Source organism: Labrus bergylta, chromosome 7 (assembly GCF_963930695.1).
Source record: "Labrus bergylta chromosome 7, fLabBer1.1, whole genome shotgun sequence".
Taxonomy (NCBI): domain Eukaryota; kingdom Metazoa; phylum Chordata; class Actinopteri; order Labriformes; family Labridae; genus Labrus; species Labrus bergylta.
The window spans coordinates 18,793,860-18,813,986 of NC_089201.1; the positions used below are offsets into that span (position 1 = coordinate 18,793,860).

At 41.2% G+C, this 20,127-nt stretch overlaps 1 protein-coding gene across 8 annotated transcripts in view; it reads right to left on the minus strand.

Annotated features, from left to right (window-relative positions):
- The window catches only part of LOC110005162 (unconventional myosin-IXAa), a 147,382-nt gene that overhangs the window by 18,927 nt on the left and 108,328 nt on the right, over positions 1-20,127 (minus strand). For all 8 annotated transcript variants that reach the window (XM_065956964.1, XM_065956967.1, XM_065956961.1 and 5 more), the window contains 14 exons: positions 15,803-15,924; positions 12,638-12,779; positions 10,282-10,477; positions 9,479-9,598; positions 6,850-6,925; positions 6,601-6,738; positions 6,026-6,065; positions 5,792-5,914; positions 5,271-5,351; positions 5,049-5,159; positions 4,336-4,458; positions 4,089-4,238; positions 2,336-2,637; positions 292-1,434 (listed from right to left, as the gene is read on the minus strand). In XM_065956964.1, coding sequence (XP_065813036.1) covers positions 292-1,434; positions 2,336-2,637; positions 4,089-4,238; positions 4,336-4,458; positions 5,049-5,159; positions 5,271-5,351; positions 5,792-5,914; positions 6,026-6,065; positions 6,601-6,738; positions 6,850-6,925; positions 9,479-9,598; positions 10,282-10,477; positions 12,638-12,779; positions 15,803-15,924 — 2,867 coding nt within the window. The remainder of the gene's footprint in view (positions 1-291; positions 1,435-2,335; positions 2,638-4,088; positions 4,239-4,335; positions 4,459-5,048; positions 5,160-5,270; positions 5,352-5,791; positions 5,915-6,025; positions 6,066-6,600; positions 6,739-6,849; positions 6,926-9,478; positions 9,599-10,281; positions 10,478-12,637; positions 12,780-15,802; positions 15,925-20,127) is intronic.

Genomic DNA, 20,127 nt, shown 5'->3' on the forward strand with positions numbered 1-20,127 from the left:
CTTTATGTGCAGCCCCCCCCACTCGGACCACTCAATTAGTGCATGTCCACAGGTCCTGTTTGTGCATGTGTGTGTATTTCTGGCCTATTTGTGTGTGAGGAGCATGTCTCTCAATAACAGAGGGTAAACCAGAATTTCCCCTCTTATTGGTTAAGACGTCTATCTCCTATATGCCCTGATGGGTGGAACCTTGAGCACTTGTATCATGTTTATATTTTTTTAGTTTCTTTTTATCATGTTTTTTTTGTACATATAAAGTCACCTGAACCTGTAGTACAGCAGGTCACTTACTTGGAGAAGGGCAGTTTGCGTCTGGGCGGAGAGAACACCGAGTTGGAGGGTTTCTCCACCATGTTCACGATCACAGTTTGGGCGGAGCTCTTCTTCTGAGCTTTCGGAGGTTTGGTATCCAGGACGGGACTGGGAGCCTCCTTCGCAGGCCTGGACGCCTTCCTCTCCTGCGGCTGCTTTGGCAGAACAGCCGGGACGCCGTCTTTTGCTCCCAGGACGATCTGGATGTCCACCTCTGAGGAGCTAATCCCCGTTACATCTGCAGAAGCCCTTGAAGATTTGACTTGCTCTGATGCACCTTTATTTGCCTTGGTAGGGATCCCATGAGGTTTTTCCACCTTTGATGATACCTCCGGGCTTTTGACAGGGGTTATTTTCGAACTGGATGATGCTGCTTCAGTCTCCAGAGCTTTTTCCAGGGTTTGGGCTGCCAGCAGCTCCCCCTCCTCCACAGGACTCTCCTTCTGCATACTGATCAACACCACCACAGGCCTCCGGGATGTGGACTCCCTTCTGTCTTTGCAAGATTTGTTTGGGCTTTCAAATGTTGGTTCATGAACCGGACTTTGGTCAGATGCGATATAAAATGTCGCCCTTGGACTCTGTTCCTTACCTTGGTACTCCATTGCAGGCTTTTCGTTAAAGTTTGAATCTCTGAGCCCGGCATTGATTTGACTATTCAGAGTTTGGGGTTGTTCTTGAGGTGCGGTCGACTCAGTCTCCATGTCTTCCACACTGAGCAGCTCAAAACTTCCATGACTGGCTGGAGACCCTCGGGGGGAGTGTCTGTTGTCTGGGACTACGTCCTCCGGCACAGGACCTCCCATGCTGACGGTTCGGACCTTGAGGAGCTCTAAGCTGAACTGAGCCTGCTCCAGCTCTCTCATACGTCTGCTTTCTCGTTTTGATCGGTTCTTATGACTCGTCTCGTCCGTTCCTCTGCTTCGCTCCGAGTCGTCCTCTCTCTCTGTCTCTCCCACGTCAAACAGGACAGGTTGAGAGTCTTCGGAGATTTCTACAGAGATGTCCTGGACACAAACCTCCTGTATCGATGAGGTGAGGTCCTCCATGGTTCCTTCATCCATCTCTGCTGGAGGACTCTGTTCTCTGAGTCTTTCATGCTGCTCCTTCAGTTCCCTGAACCTAAAGACATTAACAGAGAATAATGCAAGTGTTATTACCACCATTTCCACATGAAGAATAATAATTTCAACCTATTTTGTTTTTGAACAAAGGGCAGCTCTATACGTTTTTCTTCCTCCTGCACCTTTCGTTTTTTGTAAAGGTAAAAAAAGAAGTATTTCTCTACACTGTATGGCTTAAAAAGAATGAAATAAAACAAATGAAATGAAAAGAATGCAAAAAACAAAACACATTATTCTCCACAACTTGGTTTAATTTGTTTGTTTTTTAAAGATTTTCACTTAGACCTGCAAGAACAGATTTTTATGACAGCAGGAACAACAATGAACTATGTGTATATATGGATAAGTGCATGTACGTATACACACAGGCGTCCCCTGTTCATGTAATGCACTCATGTAAACAGATCTCCAACTTCACTTTGAAATTTCCGAGGTTAAGGACTGAAACGGGGAAGACTGCTTTTAGTGTTGCTGCACCCGATATGTGGAATAACTTTCAGCTACTTAGGGGAGGAAATTTCAACTGTTTTAAAATGTGATATAATTTAAATGTACATGGTTTGAAAGTATAAACATGTGTTTCAGTGTCTATGCCATTATTTTGAACTGTTTTATAATTGTGCTGTTTTTATTTTTTATTGCTGCAGGGCACCCCTGAAAAAGAGACCTTAGTCTCAGTGTGTCCTCACTGCTAAAATAAAGGATAAATAAATACAAATTCAACCTCCAACCAGTTTTGGTCTTTTTGTTTATTACAGATCTCATCATTCAAAAGACTCATTGTGAAGCTTTTCTCAGTATGATGCACAAAATACATGATTACAATCCTTAAAATAAGTATGAAGTTTAAACTCATCAGCGAGTCAAACTTCCCCTCGTGCTTCGACTCTGTCACTCACCTGAGTCGAGCCATGTATCCCCGGCCCACCGCCTGCAGCTGCGTCACCGTCCTGTACGTGTAACAGTATCTCCTCCTCTCCCTGAATCCTCTCCAGCTCGCTTGAACCGTCACAGCCGCCAGAGATCTGCGGTGCCTGCAGCACCTCCAGCTCCTCTGTATGATGATGACAGAGTCCCTCCACTGCAGGAACCTCCTGCGCTCCCTGTAGCTCCTCCAGGCCGCCTGCAGACACACCGCGGCCCCCTCCTCGTAACTCGACTCCATGGTGGACTCTTTGAGGAGGCAAAACCGCCACCACCTCTGCAGAGTCCCAGAAAAGGAAGGGGGGTAAGTGTCACGATTAAAGGAAGGTGGGAATACTGGCTGCTAATGACCTAGCTTTTATATCAACATGTCAGTCAACTGATTTACAACTTTGAAATTTGATGGATTTGCAGATTTCAGACAGCACATCCCTCCCCGAATCTCTTGTTTCTACAAAGCCTGAATTGCTTAAAGTGAAGATCTCATTTCAAGAACCTTCTGTTTGCTGCATTGGCAGAAAGTTTGACTCTTTTTCTGAACACTTCAGGCCTTATTTTTTTTAATACAGTATCTAGAGATAAAATGTTTATCTAGACGTGTCAGGTGAATGCCGCTTATTAAGTGTAATGAGATACTTCTGATCAGAAATGATTAAAAACACTCTTTAAGATTTGAGTGTTTCAGTTTACGGTATCTATTTGAAGTTTTAGATACTCAAATAGATCGAATCTCAGTGCTACATGTCCTGTTTTTATTCAGTTATTCTTCTCATTATCATATTTCTGTATCAGTGCTTCATTGGCTCTTTGTTTTACTGTTTTTGGACTGACTGGGTTTGTTTTCTCTCAGCCTGACAAAGATTTGGACAGCTCCCCTCTGAGGACTTGTCCAGAAACAACAGACCCACAGTCGACTGAATGCAGCGTTTTCTCCCTCTGTCAGACGCTTCATTGTTTGCTTTCTCTCATTCTCTCTCTTTCTGTCCTTCTTGCTCTGATATTTTAAAAATGATTTTCAAACTCAACTGGATAAGAAGACAATAGTTCAGCTACAAACAGAGGCTTAAGAAAATGAAATGTTGCTTGGATTTGATTGTTTAAGATGTTAAACGTTTGTCTTTCAACCTTTTGCTATGACATCTAGCTGCTTTATTGATGCAAGTTGTTTGTGAAGTTCAGAAATGTAGGTTAAGGCATCCAAAAAACTGATGTCACTGAGTCTGTAAGTAATCATAAAAACCACTGCAACAAGGTGAGAAGTGAAAGCAATGCAGGTCAGCAGAACCAAGAGGTTACTCCTTTTGACGTTTTCATTTGATCTATTTCTTCCTTTTTATTCTCATTTTGGAATGGAAGAAAATCTCTCAAGAAGACAAATCAATAGGTCACATCCCAAAGTACAAGCAGTAGTAGCTAGGATGATAAGTGGAAACTCTGGAAGAGACATTAATGCTGTTCAAGTCTGAGTGACTGTATTTACACAACCATGTAGTAAATGCATCTCCATTAATCACATAATACTGAAACAGTCTGAGGCTAAGAAGCTGTAATGGACGATGGAAACCCCTAAAATGTCGAGATGTAGTCCATGATTGTTAAATTGATCCATGATGCATCACCAGAAAGGACTCTACAGCTAACCCGGGTATAAAACTACACTAGAAGAACAGAGGGTGACTGAACATGAAAAAACATCTAAGCCCTCTTTCTGCCTCCACGACGTCTCACCTGGATGACGCAGGTGGCTCTCCTCATGTCGACAAAGTGCTTCCTCTCCAGGACCGCCCTGAAGCGGCGCTGCAGCGTGACGATTCGCCGTAGGACCTCCTGGTGGAGGGATGTCTGAAGACGCTGACGCTCCGCCTCTCGCAGGAACACCTGAATCACACATGTGGAAATGTAACTTTAAGTTAAGTCCTACAGGTAAATATGAAATTCCAGAAACAACAGGTTAGTACGTTTCCAGAACCCATACCATGGTGTTCCCCACTTGATACCCAGCGGGAGGCAGGTGGATTCGTCTGAAAAACTCCCTGATTCCTGACTTGGTTGGATTTGTGTCTCGAGGCAGCAGCACATGAAAGTGATGCACAAAGTCCTGAAACAAAAGGTGCATGTATGGTCAGTGAAGACACAATTAGACATCCTGTTTGATAGTTAGCAAATGTGTTTGTCAAACCAAATGTTCATGCAATATTCCCTTCTGGTCATAAATAAAGACCCACCTTAAGTGAACAGAATAATACTAAGAATTTAATATTTAGACAGCCTGCTCTTCAATTTCAAGGTCAAAGGTTAACCATAAAAAGTCATTTTTGTGCTAGAATATAGATACGAGTCAAAATCGGTTTGGAAGGTATATTCAGGCAGATATATGATTTATCAAGCAGTGTGCTCACACACAGAGCCAAAAATAAACACACAGAGAGAAACACTTAGTGCAGATGAATCAAAACTAAAATCAAGCTGAAAAGACGATCATCAACATTTTGAGCATGGTATCGGAAAGAAGACAACAAAGGGGAAATTAAATGAACATTTATTGAATAATTAGGTTTTATTCATATCTTTGTTAACTCGCGATAACATCACTTAACTAACTGCTTGATGCTTTGAATACAAAACACTGCTACACTTACTCACCATTGATGACAGAGCTACATGTTAGAGGTCTGTGTGAAGGGTTACCTGGAAGGTGTACTTGATGCTGTATCCTGATTGTCGGATCCGGACGGTTTCCAGCATTCCTGTGTATCGGAGCTGCCTGAGCACCAGGCTGTCGTTGAAACGCAGCGGCAGCTGAGCACCAGAGAGAGAAAGAGAAAGTGTGAATTAAAAATAAAAAATGAAGACATCCTTCACGAGGAGAAGTAGAGTTTAAAAGGTGACTGTTCCTGCAGCTGGTGTTACCTTCTCAGCGTTGGAGCGAATACATTTGACAAAGTACGGCTCTGACTGATCCAGAGTCTCCATCAGCTTGTTGAGGGACGCCTGAAGACACACACAGAAAATAATGACATCACAACCTCAAGAAATTATATTTGTGGAAAGAACCACTTTAAAGACTTTGAACTAAAATGAGAATTTCCATTTTTTGTTACTTTACTTCCACTTGACTGCATTTCAGAGGCTAGTAACAAATATGCCTTTAAAAAGGTCACTGCATCTTAGAGTCAAGATTTGTTCTTGCATTTTGACAGAGTTGATGAGAAGTTAGCCTTTATTCAGGTCATTATATGCCTTTAATAAAGTTAAAGTTAAAGTTAAAAATAATGTAAAATATAAACCTGTAACTACATCTTTTAAATCCACATCCTCAATGTCTCCTTGAACAGAACATACTTTAACTCCTGCTTATAATATTTGCTGCTGAGTCACTTGTGTTGTTGTAATTCGCTGATCTTCCAGCAGAGGGCGACGGCAGCACTGACCTGAAACTGTGCGCTGATGCTGGGTGGCTTCTTCTTCTTGTGCAGGTGAAGCAGAGACTTGGTGATGCGGTCATGAAGCGTCACGCTGCTCAGGTAGCGTAGAGACTTCACGTCCAACAAGTGCTGAACAAACAGAAGCAGACAACACATTAAAACTGCCTCTTTCATGTTTATATCTACTGTGAGACTTCTTCTCAAGCTCTTTGTGTATGGATGCATGCTTTTGTGGCTTACCTTAGGAAGAGTGGGCTTGCTTTTGCAGTTTTTGTTTCTCCTGCAGGAGAGAAACATCATTTTTAATTACCGAGATTTAATTGAGGAGGATATTCACAGCACCAGTTATGAGAGAACATAAACACCTTAGGTTTGTTACCTATTTAAATGTAAAACTGATGCACTAGACAGGAGATTATGCAAGTCTATATGAAGGGTGCATATGCAAAATTCTCTTACATAATATTACTTTTAGTGTGCAAATAGGCTCATATGTGCTGCTTTTTTCTGCATACATTAGCTACTACATAAGTCCCTGATAAAAGTGAATGGCATTTTGCATTGGCTGCAAAGATAGATGCTTGTGTGTATTTACATTGTCATCAGCTGATACATTTTGTGGGACATTTTATTTGACCCCTATGCTCAACAATTTTCTGATCTCAAAGTTTATCAGCTCAGATCAACAGATTGGGGTCAATAGTTTTTGGATAAGTAGATTAAAGAAATAACAATCAAACAAAACAAAAAACAGAATCATATTTGAAGCAAATTTAAAATGTGTGTGCTGTTTTTGATGTTTGTGTGAGACTCACATTAGTATGCCCTGAGCTCTCTCCAGCAGTTTGCTGCTGGTCGAGTGGATAAAGATCCCTTCTTCTTCCAGGGCGGGACTTCCTGACGAAGACAGACGACCAGACCTGCGACCGTTACAGCCAACACCAAAGCCATCCCTACAGAGGGAGAGAGAGAGAGAGAGAGGTGAGAGATTTCAGGGGAGGGAGTGCTTGACAAAAATCTCTATAACCTTTTTTAAAAATATATTTGTCTCGGGTCGTACTCACCAGCTGGCCTTTTCATTCAGGGCGTTGGTGCCTTGAAGGTCTGACAGAGGAGTGCGAGGATTCTTGCGAGTGATACCTGGATGGCACGAGGAGATGAAAGGAGAGGAGAGAAGAAGATAAAAGGAGAGTAGAGGACAAAGATGAAAGAGAAGGAGGCATGAGGAGTGTTGAGAGGAGAAAGGGGGTCACGGACGGACTTTACACATACAGTATGTTTCAGCAACAATTCCTAATCTCTGATATCTTTATCTCTACCCACGACTCAAAAAGCTGAACTTTGTGAGACTGAAGTGATTTCCCCCAGACAGCCCCAAAGGTTTTAAGTACCAGAGTCTTTGTGTTTGTTTGTGTGCATTAGTGGTTTTGGCACAGCGACATGAATGCCTATGGAGACATTATATCAGGAAACAAGCAGCTATGAAACAATGAGCTCCAGTTTACATTTGTGGTTTTCTCTTGTAAAAGCCTGAACTCACTGATTATACAGTGGCATGACTTATTTCACAGAACTGCTTCATATAAAGATGCTAGGAGTCAGCCAGAAGCTACTTAGCTTAGCCTAGCAGAAAAACTAGAAACAAGAGCGGGGGGGACACTAAGCCTGGCTCTGTTGAAAGATGACAACATATGCTGACCAGCATCTGTGAATATCATTTTCGAACATGTTGAATCTTGTTTGATTCACCCTTACAAACATTTTAAAAGTATCCACAAAGTAGAAGACGCTTTCCCTCCAAAATGTCAAACTATTCCTTCAAGCTAAAGCTATGTTTTAGAGAGTTATAATGTTTGTTGTGATTCATATAGCGCCCTCTGCTGGTGAAAGCCAGAAAAAGAACTGCGAGTGTAATACAACGATACTTGCATGAAATGCTTTTTGACTGCTGAATAAATCTAGTACCTATTGTTTTAGTTTGAAATAATCATGCTTTGTCTATTTAAAAAAGAAATGTTGCTTTAGGACTGTTTTCTGACCCAGGACCAGCGGAAACCCAGACTGCTTTTTAGACTGGTAAACATTGTGTGCTGTCTCTCCAGTCGATTTGATGTTCTCGTAACTCAAGTTGCTGCTATACTTTCCATCCACAGAGCACTTTGGTGGATGCAACAGCAACACCGATAGTCACCTGATAAGCTAATATCGGCTAATATTAACGACTGGCCGATTAATCGGTCGGGCTCTATTTTCAATTAACTGTGGAATAATGGGTTGCATGTTTTGGATAAATATTTGTGATAATGTGAGCAGCACACTAAGACTAGGCCTCAAAGTCTGTGAGTGTAGAGTTTGGGATTCAGCCATATTGTGTTGATGTAGATGTGTGAAATCAGTGGAGTTTCCCTTTAACAGAGGAAATTATTTGGGGAATTCTCCTAGAAATTTCCCTTGAAATCAATTTCCGTGCTGGCAGCTGTGAAATCCCTCTGGAGTTATTATATAAAGCAAAGAGCTGCATTAAAGCATAATGACACATGACGTGCATACACACACAATCTCATGTAAGAGCACATGAAGCAACGTTAAGACACACTTATACATACAGCACATCAGAAGCTAAGTGTGTGAAGGTCGTGCAGAGACTGACTGGGCGTCATTAGAAACCTGCAGCATATGGAGCTGTTTGATTAGTGCAATCACTCGTGCCTGGAAAACATGCGACCAGAGCTCACAGTGACCCACATATATCTGATCTCCATGTCTTATTAACAGCTCTAATAGAAGCAGCTCACTGAGGCAGATACTCATACCAGATCCATTATTCTCAACCTGACCACAGAGCGCTTTTTCCACCACAGGCTGGAATTGATTTTTTTTGATTGGATTGAGCTCAGAAAAGGTTTTTTTTTTCCCTTTAAAAAGGGAAATGAAAGCTCTTCTCGCTTCAGTTCACCTCACTTCAGCAGACCTTTATCAACAGAATCCATGCCTTCATATTAACCACATTAACAGGGAGCCGATTTCAAATAGTGCAGGGGTGAGGGCTGAGTTTCACTAAGAATATAATCAATGTAATGGAAATTAAATGTATAAGCACAGTTTTTAAAAGAGTTAACATAATCAAGAAAAAAATTAACTATTTTCTTAAAAAAAAAAGCCTTGGGACGCACTCACACTGGGCAATCCATACGCTTCACTCTAAAAGTCCAGTCTGTTTGACTAGTGTGAGCTCTCCGATCCGTTCATTGGCCCTGGCACGGAAGAAGTGTGCTTCATGCACGAGAATGTAGCTTGGACAGCCTCCATTATCGAGAAATATGGGAGTGTTATTGCTGTATCTGACTAAAATGACTCAAAATAAGCCACAAAGACAGTAAAGTAGCTGTCATGTTCTCTGTGTTGTTCTCCGATGTGTGGATGCAGACTCGACCGTCCGTCCCTTTTAAAAAAAACATGTTTTCGAGTCCTCCTGTCTTGTAAACTAAGCACACTTCATGATCACATAAAGCCATGCATGTGTTGTATTACGACGTTATATACAAGAGGTAACCGTGCTCAGGCCCGGTTAGTCCTGGAGCAGTGTGAGTGCAGGCCAGTGGGGGAATAGGGAGGGGGGACAATCATGCTTAAGCGGGTAACAGGACAAATGGTCCTAGTGTGATTGCGTCCTTACAGTGCTTTGTGACTTACTGTATTTCTCATCTTTGCATCTTTGAAGGATCTCCAGGCTCCTCTGGTGAACCGGGTGATGGAGGAAACTGAAGCTGTCGACAGTTTTGACCACAGAACAGGGAACGGCTGCATCGTTCCCTGAAACACAGGGAGAGAGGGGGAGAAGAATGATGAGAAAGCAGACTCAAGCCGTCAACATAAAAAACTTTAAGCCTTTAAACAAACTCTAAGAAATCTAATGAACATAGAGAGGAGATGAAAAGGTAAGCTGACAAAGTAATTTAATAACAAGCGGGGATAAACAGCTAACTAACAAACAGAAACACAAAGGGAAAGGAGGCAGATGAGAATGAGAGAGAGAGAACAAAGAGAGAGCCTCCTCTGGGATGAGTCCGCAGTGACGCTTCCAAACACTTTGCTCTCTAAATCCCCAGCTTTTGGAGAAAATGACAAGATGTGTCTTACTCCTCCTCTTTCCAAATAACAATCATCAACAACAGAAGCACAGTTGTCTTCTCCAAACAGACTGCTGCTTTTGATCCATTTAAAACAGGAGTATTGACTTCAGTGCTTGTTTGCTGATTTCTTTTAAATCCACTTTACACACATGTTCCAGTGCTGAGTGATGACATAAAGTTCATCAGTAAATATGTTCAGATTCATGAAGAAACATTATAACATCACTTCTGAAGACTCATTGGCTTTCATGTGACGTCATCTTTTTGACATTTTAGACGGATTCAGAGAGATAGAAGCTGGATGACTGTATCATTATTTCTGGGACGTTTAAGCTGAAGTCACTTTTTTTTTTTTATTCTCACCAGTTTTTTTGTGTGTGTGTCTGCGGCCGGCCTCCCTGAAAGCCACCAGGGCTCTGAAGTAAGCTCGCAGCACGGCCCAGCGGAAAGTGGCCACAGGGTCGATTCCCATCAGGCCACAGATAAAGGCGTTCTTGCTGCTCTTGAGCAAAGCCACGACGTCCGGACGCATGTGGTCGGTGTTTTTCTCCCTGAAGTCCTGAATGAAGGAGAGAAACACGTTCGATCATTAGTTTGTATCAAACAAAAGTCATAAAAAGTTCAGTCCTTTCACCTCTTCATCTTGTTTTGTCACCTCTTCATCGTTTTTACATCAAAAGAGTAAACTATTTAGTCCACAAGTAAAGTGAGATTTAGACAAAACCATCTTATCGACTGTCATATCTGTCAGCAGATTGTTAGCTTAGCTTAGCATAAAGACAAGAAACAGGCTGAACAGCTTGCATTTATCGGGACTAACACTTAATAACCTCAGTGGTATGTATGTTTTCTTAATGTGCTTATTGTTGTATTAACTGGAAAAATAAGATACTGAAGGTTTTGTGACTGAAGGTTTATTTCATGGACAGATGACCGCAGTAAAATCACCACATACCAAACCAAGCTTTGCAGTGTTTTCTGACTGTTTGGGGCACACTGTGGATGTTTCAGTGACTTTTTTTTTCCAGGATGTTTTCAGTCAGAAACCTAAAAAGTTAAAGAAGTCTGGAAACACGCTGCAAATCATTCCTATTTTATTTGATATTTTTGTTTAAAGCACAAAGTTGACCTCCATTTCTTCTGTTTTATCAGTCTGTAAGTCATTAAATGTTGTGTCTGAGGTTTTGCTAAGATAACAGAGTCATGAACTATAAACCTCTCTCTCTCTCTCTCTCTGATACGAGTCAGCTGTGTGTTTACCACTGAGCCCGCGTCACACACATTTCACGCCCGTGGCTCTCTCAGCACATTTCACACCAAACAGCTCTCTGGCTCTCAGTAGATGATGGGATAGCTTTCAACATCCACAATAACCAACTCTTACAGATTTATATTTTACAGTCAAACAACAATACGCTCGCCCCGGTCCACAACATGTGCTTCTTATCTAAGCTCAACTGGGAGGCCAACACAGAATCTGATTTAGCTGAAGAAAAAAGAAATGAGGTCGACGGAACAACAAGAAGGTCTGCTGCAGAGTGAAAGTGTTTCATGAAGGTTCAAGTGAAGCTAAGAAGCTTTAGTTGTCAGAGTAAACGGTTGATTCTTACCTTTAGGTACACAAAAGAACGTTTTTTTAAAATGTATTTAAATACTAAGATGTCAGACGTCGCTGAGTCAGTGACCTCTTTTTAATCCTTCTCAAAACATACTTAATATATCTGCATGGTTTTTCAGATTTTAATTTATTTAAAAAAGTCTTTAAAAATAATTAAATGGCTATAAAATCTCTTTCAAATGAATTCTGCCTTTTATAATATTTGTTGTTTCTTAATCTTGCCTTTGTTTATACATCTGTGGCCTTATGGATTCTGAGAAATGCTTTATAAATGTTATTATTATTAGAATAGAATTATCCCAGGCTGCATGGTGGTGCATTGGGTTAGTGCTGTTGTCTCACAGCGAGGAGGTTCCTGGTTCGAATCCCCCGTCCGTGTGGAGTTTGCATGTTCCCCTTGCTCTATGATAGCTGGGATCGGCTCCAGCCCCCCAGATATTAGATGGATGGATGGAGAATTAACCCAACCACATGGTTAAGCAAGGTTATTAATTATTAATTAATGAATTCAGTCTCTGGTGAGTTTGGACAATAGGAGAAAACTAACTGTCCTAAAAATCACACAGAGTTTCTGAATCCAAATCTGTTTCCAGTCACTGAAGAGTTGGCGCATGCACCAAATTTTCAAACTAAAAGAACAACGAGTGATAAAGCAGCTATCCAAACTTTGTTTTGCCTCTTCTTTATTTTGTTTAGCTTTGTTCCAACGCATGAGAGCCAGCTGGACAACAATCTGTCATCACTTATCTCCTTGTACTCATAAAGACGCCTAATAGAACCCCATCTTGGGCTATTAAAGGGTTCGGATCAGATTCCACCCATTGTTCTCTAATTTTGGATGCACTCATTTGTACCTTCTTATTATTTATGTGAATAACAGAATGAGACAAACAGATTGAAAATCTTGTTTGTGTAGGCAGATAAGAATGTGAAGCTTTGAATCAGCTCAAAGAGTTTTTTTTCCCCGTTTTTTTTTTTAAATAACTAAATAAATCTGTCAATAAAATGCTATCATAAAAACAGGCCTTTTTATGTCTTTTGTTACAGTTCAAACAAAATGATCACACTTATCCCACGTACACACAGGAGCACTTATCTCACCTTGACTCCGTACTTCACTTTCCCAGCATAGTGTCTGATGATGAAGGCGGGCTCCATGACAGCGGGGAACTCGATGTAGCTGTTTCCTTCATGCTGACGCTTGAACTTGTCCAGCAAGGTCTGATTGGAAGCCTGAGGGAAACTGGGAGAAACAGCAGGAACAGGTTAAAAACATAAAACACAGAGAGACAGAAAAATAAGATTTAAGAAAATAAACGTATACCGTCATTTGACTTTAACTAGAACACTGGAACCAAACGGAGATGGCCTGTTTTGATAGGCTGTTATGTAACCTTTATTTAAGAGAAGCGTATCTCAACAGACTAATGTTCTCCATCAAATAATGCAACCCCAGGTACCTCAAAAATAATATCACTTCTCATGTTTACTCTATTTCAAAACCTCTATTTAAGACAGAAGAAGAAGCATAATTCATTAATTGGCGCATGGATTTTATGGACATGGTGACCAGAGCCCTTGGTAGCACATCTCAAAGGAAGCATTTTTTGAGAGAACACCGCTACAGCGGCAAGTTTCTAATATTTGGGCCATCTACTGTGATGATACTTTTACTATTGACATGTACCTTATGCTTTTGGTTCCTATTGGTTCGGAGTCGAACCCTTAGAGAGGGCGACAACAATAATCACGATAACACGCTTCATGGACAGTTTATACAAAGAAGTTTCGGTGAGTGCGTTTCGCCATATTCTGTAAGGATTTGATCATTTAAAAACAATTAAAATTGATCTTTATTTCTCAGAAACAGACTTGTTTTTTATTGCCAAGTACATTTAGACATACAAGGAATTTGTCTTGGTGTATTGGGGCAAAAAAAACTTCTGACAGCTATGTGTCACTTTTTTGTGTATTGTTTCTGTTGGGAATCAGCTTTTCTTAAAAAAGGGGGTGGGGGGGGCTCTATAGGAAAAAGGTTGAAAGCCACCGTCTTAAACAACCCCACTTCAAAACAACCAAACTATCCCCTTTTAATACACAAACAACTCTTCCAGTATTTTTCTGACTCTTACTTTCATCTACAACGAGGTTATGCCACAGTAGCAGCCGTTAACTCTGACAAAATCTAAGTAAAATATGCAGTGTATCGTATTCCTTTCCCCCTCACCCTCCGGGATGAAAACTGTCGCAAACTTAATGTTACGGCTCAAATTTAACCAAACATACGGCAGCTCTTTTTGCACATTCTTCCTTGTTGTTTTCACCTTTGCCTTTTGGAAAATTTCACCCACTCACATCTTACCTAAGGTGGCCCGGATCAACATCTCTGTAGGGTATCTAAAACTCTCCTGTATACACTTCTGACACACACACTCTCCTGGCTGGAGTGTATCCACAGGGGTCTTAAGGCTTGATGCCTTTACTGTAGAAATGAACCTCCACGCTCGCCACTGATCCTGCCGTAACCTAATCCACTTCTCCAGAGGCCCCGCGGCCCTGCCAGCTCTCTGCGACTGTGAATGATGGGATCTCTAAGCGTCTTTCTCTCTCTCAATGTAATCATTTAGCATGAAGGCCCTTCCTGTGGCAGCAGAAACCCCCAGGAGAGAACCTGTCCCCCCTTGTTTTTTTCTTTAGAGATCCCCCTTTGACCCTAATTCTCCCAAAGTGGTACCCCTTCTGCACAAGCACACACAAAAAAAAATAAAAAATAAAAAATATATATATATATATATATATATATATAATGTACACACACACATACAAATATATACACTCCAGGTGTTATTAGATCCAGATGAAGCAACTAAGTGACAGGTAAGATGACAGCTAGCATTGATAAATATGGCTGTGTGTGTACCGCCTGATGTGTTTTTATGCGAGGGGGGCGGGACAGTGCTGGATTTGATTTATGGAGGAGAAGGAAGAGCGCTGACCTGCAGCAGGAGAAGGTTTCACAACAAGACTGCAGAGTTAAGAAAATCCAAATAGGATCCAGAGATGTTAGCAGGAGGGAGAAGCACGCCTCTATGCCTCAGTTAAGCCCTGATAGGAGTCCCAGCGTAGGTATTCATTAGGCTAATAAACAAACAGGCTGCAGAGGGAGCAGTTTGTCTCTTTGAGTCAACACGTGTAAAAGGCAGCTTTGTGCAGGGTGAGCAGGAGGTCAACAATGCATACTGCAATGAAATACGTCTTGCTTTTGGCAACATAAGGCAGAGTGAATAGGTCAACCAAGGGTAGTGTAAAAACCCCTGAATCAGATGTAAACAGGAGGTGTATTAAATGCTTTTCATTGTTCTCAGTAACATCATACATTGACAGAGTATCCTGTTCTCCAATGCATGACCCCCATGCAGCAAGAGCCTAAAATAAACAATTTCATTTAAAGCTCCTGTAAGCCGTTTATACTGATGTTTCAATATGACCTACAAAAGAAAAAGAGACCATCTGCAACAAAATGTAGCATTTTTAAAATTTGTACTGCCTTTAAATGTAGCCGCCAACGTAGGTGTAAAACAAGTTGATGAAAAGTACTCTACCAGACAGACTCCTTTTTACATTTCCCACAGCAAATGACATTGATGAGTAATACATTAAATGTAAAAAGAAAGCAGGATGAGATTTGTTGCCAAAAAACACTACTTGAGCTGTTTTACATTTACACTCCTGAAAATTCCAGGAAAATGTCCTGACCCTGAAATCTTCCTGAGTTGGTTGTTCACACATGCCGCTCACATCGGGACAATATCCCTGTCAGACGGGAGGGGTGAGGGGGGATCTAACCAAAAGTCAGGGGGGACTCAAAAGACTTGACATATCATCTTCGATTCATTAATATCTGCAGCAAATTTGAAGGGAATCAACAGGTCAAAATTGTGAAAAATCCAAATTGACATTGTTAATATAAGTGTTATCTGAAACAATTTAAGCTATATATGACATCCTCTTCTGACATATAATAATAAACACACTTCAATGTTTTATTTGATCACATCAAAGCAGCAGTGTCATCGGAAACTGTGATGAGACACTTGGGGAAAACCCTAACACCAATCAGATTAACCAATAAAACTGACTGTTTGATGTCAAAATTATGTTGAAATTTTTACCTGATAAAGATAGAATGAAATTTAATAGTAATTTGGTAATTAAAGTTAATTCATTGAGTTTACTGTTCAAAGTATATGTTAGCGGGGGACGTACTTGCACTCCTCGTCCAGCAGGTGGAACAGCGCCGTGGGTTTCTTGCTGATGAGGTTGATGCAGCCGCTGTTGTCGATGTATTCGATGTTGTGCCAGGTGATGCCCTCTGCCCTGTACTCCTCCTGCAGGGGGAAACATGGACACCTTGTCAATAAATACTTGCAGGGAAAATGACTTTCTGTAAAAGCTGTTACAGAAAAAAAGGCTTTTGGTTGACTTTATTATACAGGATCAATGTGGGTCTCTCATGAGGGCTTTATCAGGATACCTCCAGCAGAGAAAAGGCTGTCTTTAATGACTTGTTTCATTACTGAGAGATTTGATGAGAGCTTTTAACTTTACAGAAAGACACTGTGACTATTATAAGTTAGGAGTTAACAGTGTCTAACCATCTCAAGGGTTTAAAGCCAAATAATTAAAGAAACATTTTAAACATGACATGATGTTCTTGTTTTCAAATACATGGGCGAGACATGGCCGTCGAACAGGCCGGGAGGGGGTCTGGCACCGTATAGTTCCTGGAGCACCTCCTCTTTTTGCATTCCTCAAAGTGCTGGAATCTGAATCCTCATCGGCTTGTTGGTTCTCAGTAAAACCAAAGTTAACATCTACGCGCCCCCTGGGGCCGATGAAAAACAAGTTATATGACCCATGTCACTTTAAACGCCTAAGGGAGGGACCAGTGACAAACCTTTTTCCAGCTGGGATGAATGGTTGAAGCAAAAAGATTCAAAGGAGATCTTAATGTTCTTGTCTATCTGATGAATCTACCTGTCTATATACATTTGAGCATGTTATTCAAACAGTAGTTTTTGCATCAGTTATAATAATGGTTAAAAGCATTTGTGGCAGTTCTTGATGCAATGTTTATCATATGATTTAAGGAAACAACAAACTGCCAGTAGTTAGATGAAAGCAGTGAAGTCAAACAACGACTTCTTGGAAACATGACTGTACTTGAAGAATTTATGGCTATGTGCTTATTAGATTATGTTATATCTTGTGTGTAATGTTGACAAATTGCTCCTCTGAGGGACATAAAAGTGCTGATTTTTCTTTTCTTTAAACAGGATTTCATTGGCAAAGTTGGCATTAGGGCAAAGGTGAAAGAAAGTATAATTAAACAACGTGTTGAAAACATGATCTACAACCTCGTAAAAAAAAAACCCAAAAGAGGTTCAGATTTCAAATATTCAGTGGCTATAATGGACCAAGTTGTCTTTGAGGGTCGTTTGTCGAGGTTTCAAAGAGCTAGAGAGGAGATTGTAAACCTGTAAGAGGTTACTTAAAACAAAGGCAAAGATGGCTCCCACACTGCAGGAATCCACAAATTGTAAGGGGTAAACAGGCCTATATTGTTGGGGGTAAAAGCTGAAATAACTGGTGGCAGGTTTCTTTCTGTGGAGGACAGTGTCCAAAAAGTTAATTTTTTATTGTGTGTGGCCATGTTGCAGTTGCATATAATAACACATTTCCATTTTAATGGTCAATAAATGAGGATTTTAACAAGGTACATGGTACCAGACAACATGTCCAGCTGCTGTTTATCTTCTTAATTGCAGCACCATAGCAACCAGAGTTTGAAAAAAAAAAACAAGTTTTACATCATTATGTTCTGGAACCTTGTCTTCATTGTGACCTCATAGACGGGAATTTTAAACCCTCTCTGCCTTCAGCCAGCTGCTCAGTTGTGGTTGGAGATTGAGTGTGTAGGAGTGTTTTTAAGTTTGTTGTTCGAGTTAAGCCGTTTTCATAGTTTTTGTCAGTGCATTTCAGGATTATCTTCTTCTGTTTTTGATACTTCCTTTAATTGAGTTTCAATGGAGTTCAGTGAAGGAAGTCGAGGCGTCTATAGACCCATTAGGGTCTTGTTTGACACACCTATTTATGAACGCGCATTGCAGATCTGCTGGCACAGCCAGTCCTACAAAATCAAGATTGCAATGGTAGCTGAATATTTAAAACTTCAGAAGAAGAACGAGCTCCCAGCCGAGATTACTGCTGAGGACCTGACTGACCTACTGTTGATGGAGAGCAAGAAGTCTCTCAGGGTGCAGCTATGGGACTTTGAGTTGGAGGATTTTGATGATGTGGACATAAAGCCTCTCCTCAAGCTGGTGTGGGAGATTAACACCAGCTTCCAAATGAGAGATGTGGAGTTCGAGGCAAGAAGATTGATCGACTCACCAGAGAAGATGCCATCCTCATTTCAACATCCTAGGATCATCAGCCAGGCACATGATTATTGCAGGATCCTGGCAGAACAGCAACACAAGGTTCCCATTTTCAAACAGTTGGGACCGCAAGGGGTGGTGATGGATGTCGTCCCAAAAGTCCTACAGGATTTATGGGTACCCCCAAGAACCATCTCCCGGGAAATGCCCTCCCAGCAGCTCAGTAAAATGGCTGTGGGAGTCACAAAGGCTGTTCTTGACCGTGTATCCACTGCGATGTCTACCAAGCAACAAGAAATCTCCTTTTCCCGATCCATGAGAGATAACATGGTCCTCTCTGTCACGGGAAAGGTGAAACAAATGTACTCTCAAGACATCCTGAAGATCAAGAAGAACCGCTTTGAAGCGGAGTTGTTGAACAACATCACTGCCGTTGTAGTAGATCACATCTGTGGGCTGTTTGAGCCTCAAGCGCAAATGGACATACCTGCAGATGAAGACCCTGCCAACGCTGCTGTACAGAGTTTAATGATAAACTGCCCGGCTATACCAAGCCCTTCAACACCTACAATGCTGCCAGCTGAGCTATCAGCTATTGCTTCAGTCCTGGTAGGAGAGGCTAAGGATGAAGAGCCCAGCAGTGAACCAGACTATGTTGTCTTGCAATCTCCAGTACCATCTGTAACCCTGCCAGCTGAAGATACTGTCCTGGAGGGTAATGTGGTGTATGTCCAACCCAGCGAGGAACCAGCTTTGGCTGATGTGACTACCGCTGAACCTTCTGCAAACATTTGCATGGATAAAGCAGCAATTAAAATGATGTCTTTCCCAGCAACCCTGCCAGCTGAATCTTCAGTTCTGGAGGGTGAGATTGGGGATGAAAAGCCTAGCGGTGAACCAGACTCGGCTGATGAGCAAGCTCCAACGCCTACCTTAATCTTGCCAGTTGAAGACTCTTTACCTGCTCCAGTTGTGGAGGGTGAGGATTTGAAAAGGCAGCCCAGCCAGGAACCAGAACCTGCTATGGTGCCATACTCACCAACACCTGTAACTCCTGCTGAGGAAGCTCCTGACATTGCTGATGTTCAGGTGGAGGTAAAAGTCAGCCAGGATATACTAGAAGAGCAGTTAGCAAGTCCAGAACAAGACTCTGCTGTGGTGCTGGATCCATCATCTTATGGTACCCTTCCAGCAGAAGCCACAGTCGTTGCTTCAGTGCTGGGGGTTGAGGTCATGCCTTACAGAGAACCAGCTCTTCAGGACCTTCATGATACAGCACAGAGTGACCCAAACATTAACCAGGAGAAGGTCAAGAAGACCAGAGTCCAAAGACTCTACCGGTGGTTGGGAAAACGACTCTGCTGTTTCAGACCTGAAGATGAAGATGATGAGAAGTCTTGATTTGTTTCACCAAAATGGTGATCTCATGAAAATAATAAATGCATTGTTTTATTGCAGTAATTCTGCATCAGCCTATTTTCTCTGTAGGTAGTTTGGATTCAGACATGTTGGGTATGGGTCCTTCTAATGGTGAAATTTGAATGTTATGGATGATTTTAGATACATGTGCTATTTTTATTAACAAACGAAGTTACATGAGTTTTACACCACAAAATAGTTTGTAAGGAGATGAAAGATGGAATATGATGTTTCTGCAAAAGTATTCAATTCAAACAGGTATTAAATTATTATACATTACTTTGTAAGCAGCTCAACATCCTATGCAATTTATAAAATATGGCTCAACAAAGTTGAGCCATATTTTAATGCCAATGCTATCATATCAAAGTTTTAAATGCAGGACTTTTACATGTAATAATGCATCTCAACACTGTGTATATCTACTACTATTACTAAAGTTAAACATCACTTTTATAATCACTTTTCTGTGAAATAAAAAAACCTACAACTTCAATTTTCTCACCAAAAGAAAAGCATCATTAACCTCTGGGTTTTTCTGCTATTGAGTAAGAAAGGAAGTGAAAGATTTATTCCTGGTCTAAAATGTCAACCCACTCAACTACCATCCTAAGACTGAAGGAAGTCTAATAACTTCAGTTAGTGTTTGTTTAACTAAAATTAAAATGTTTAACATGTTTACATGTTTACACATTTTAATGGGTTGATGCTGTACTAACAACCTCAACAACT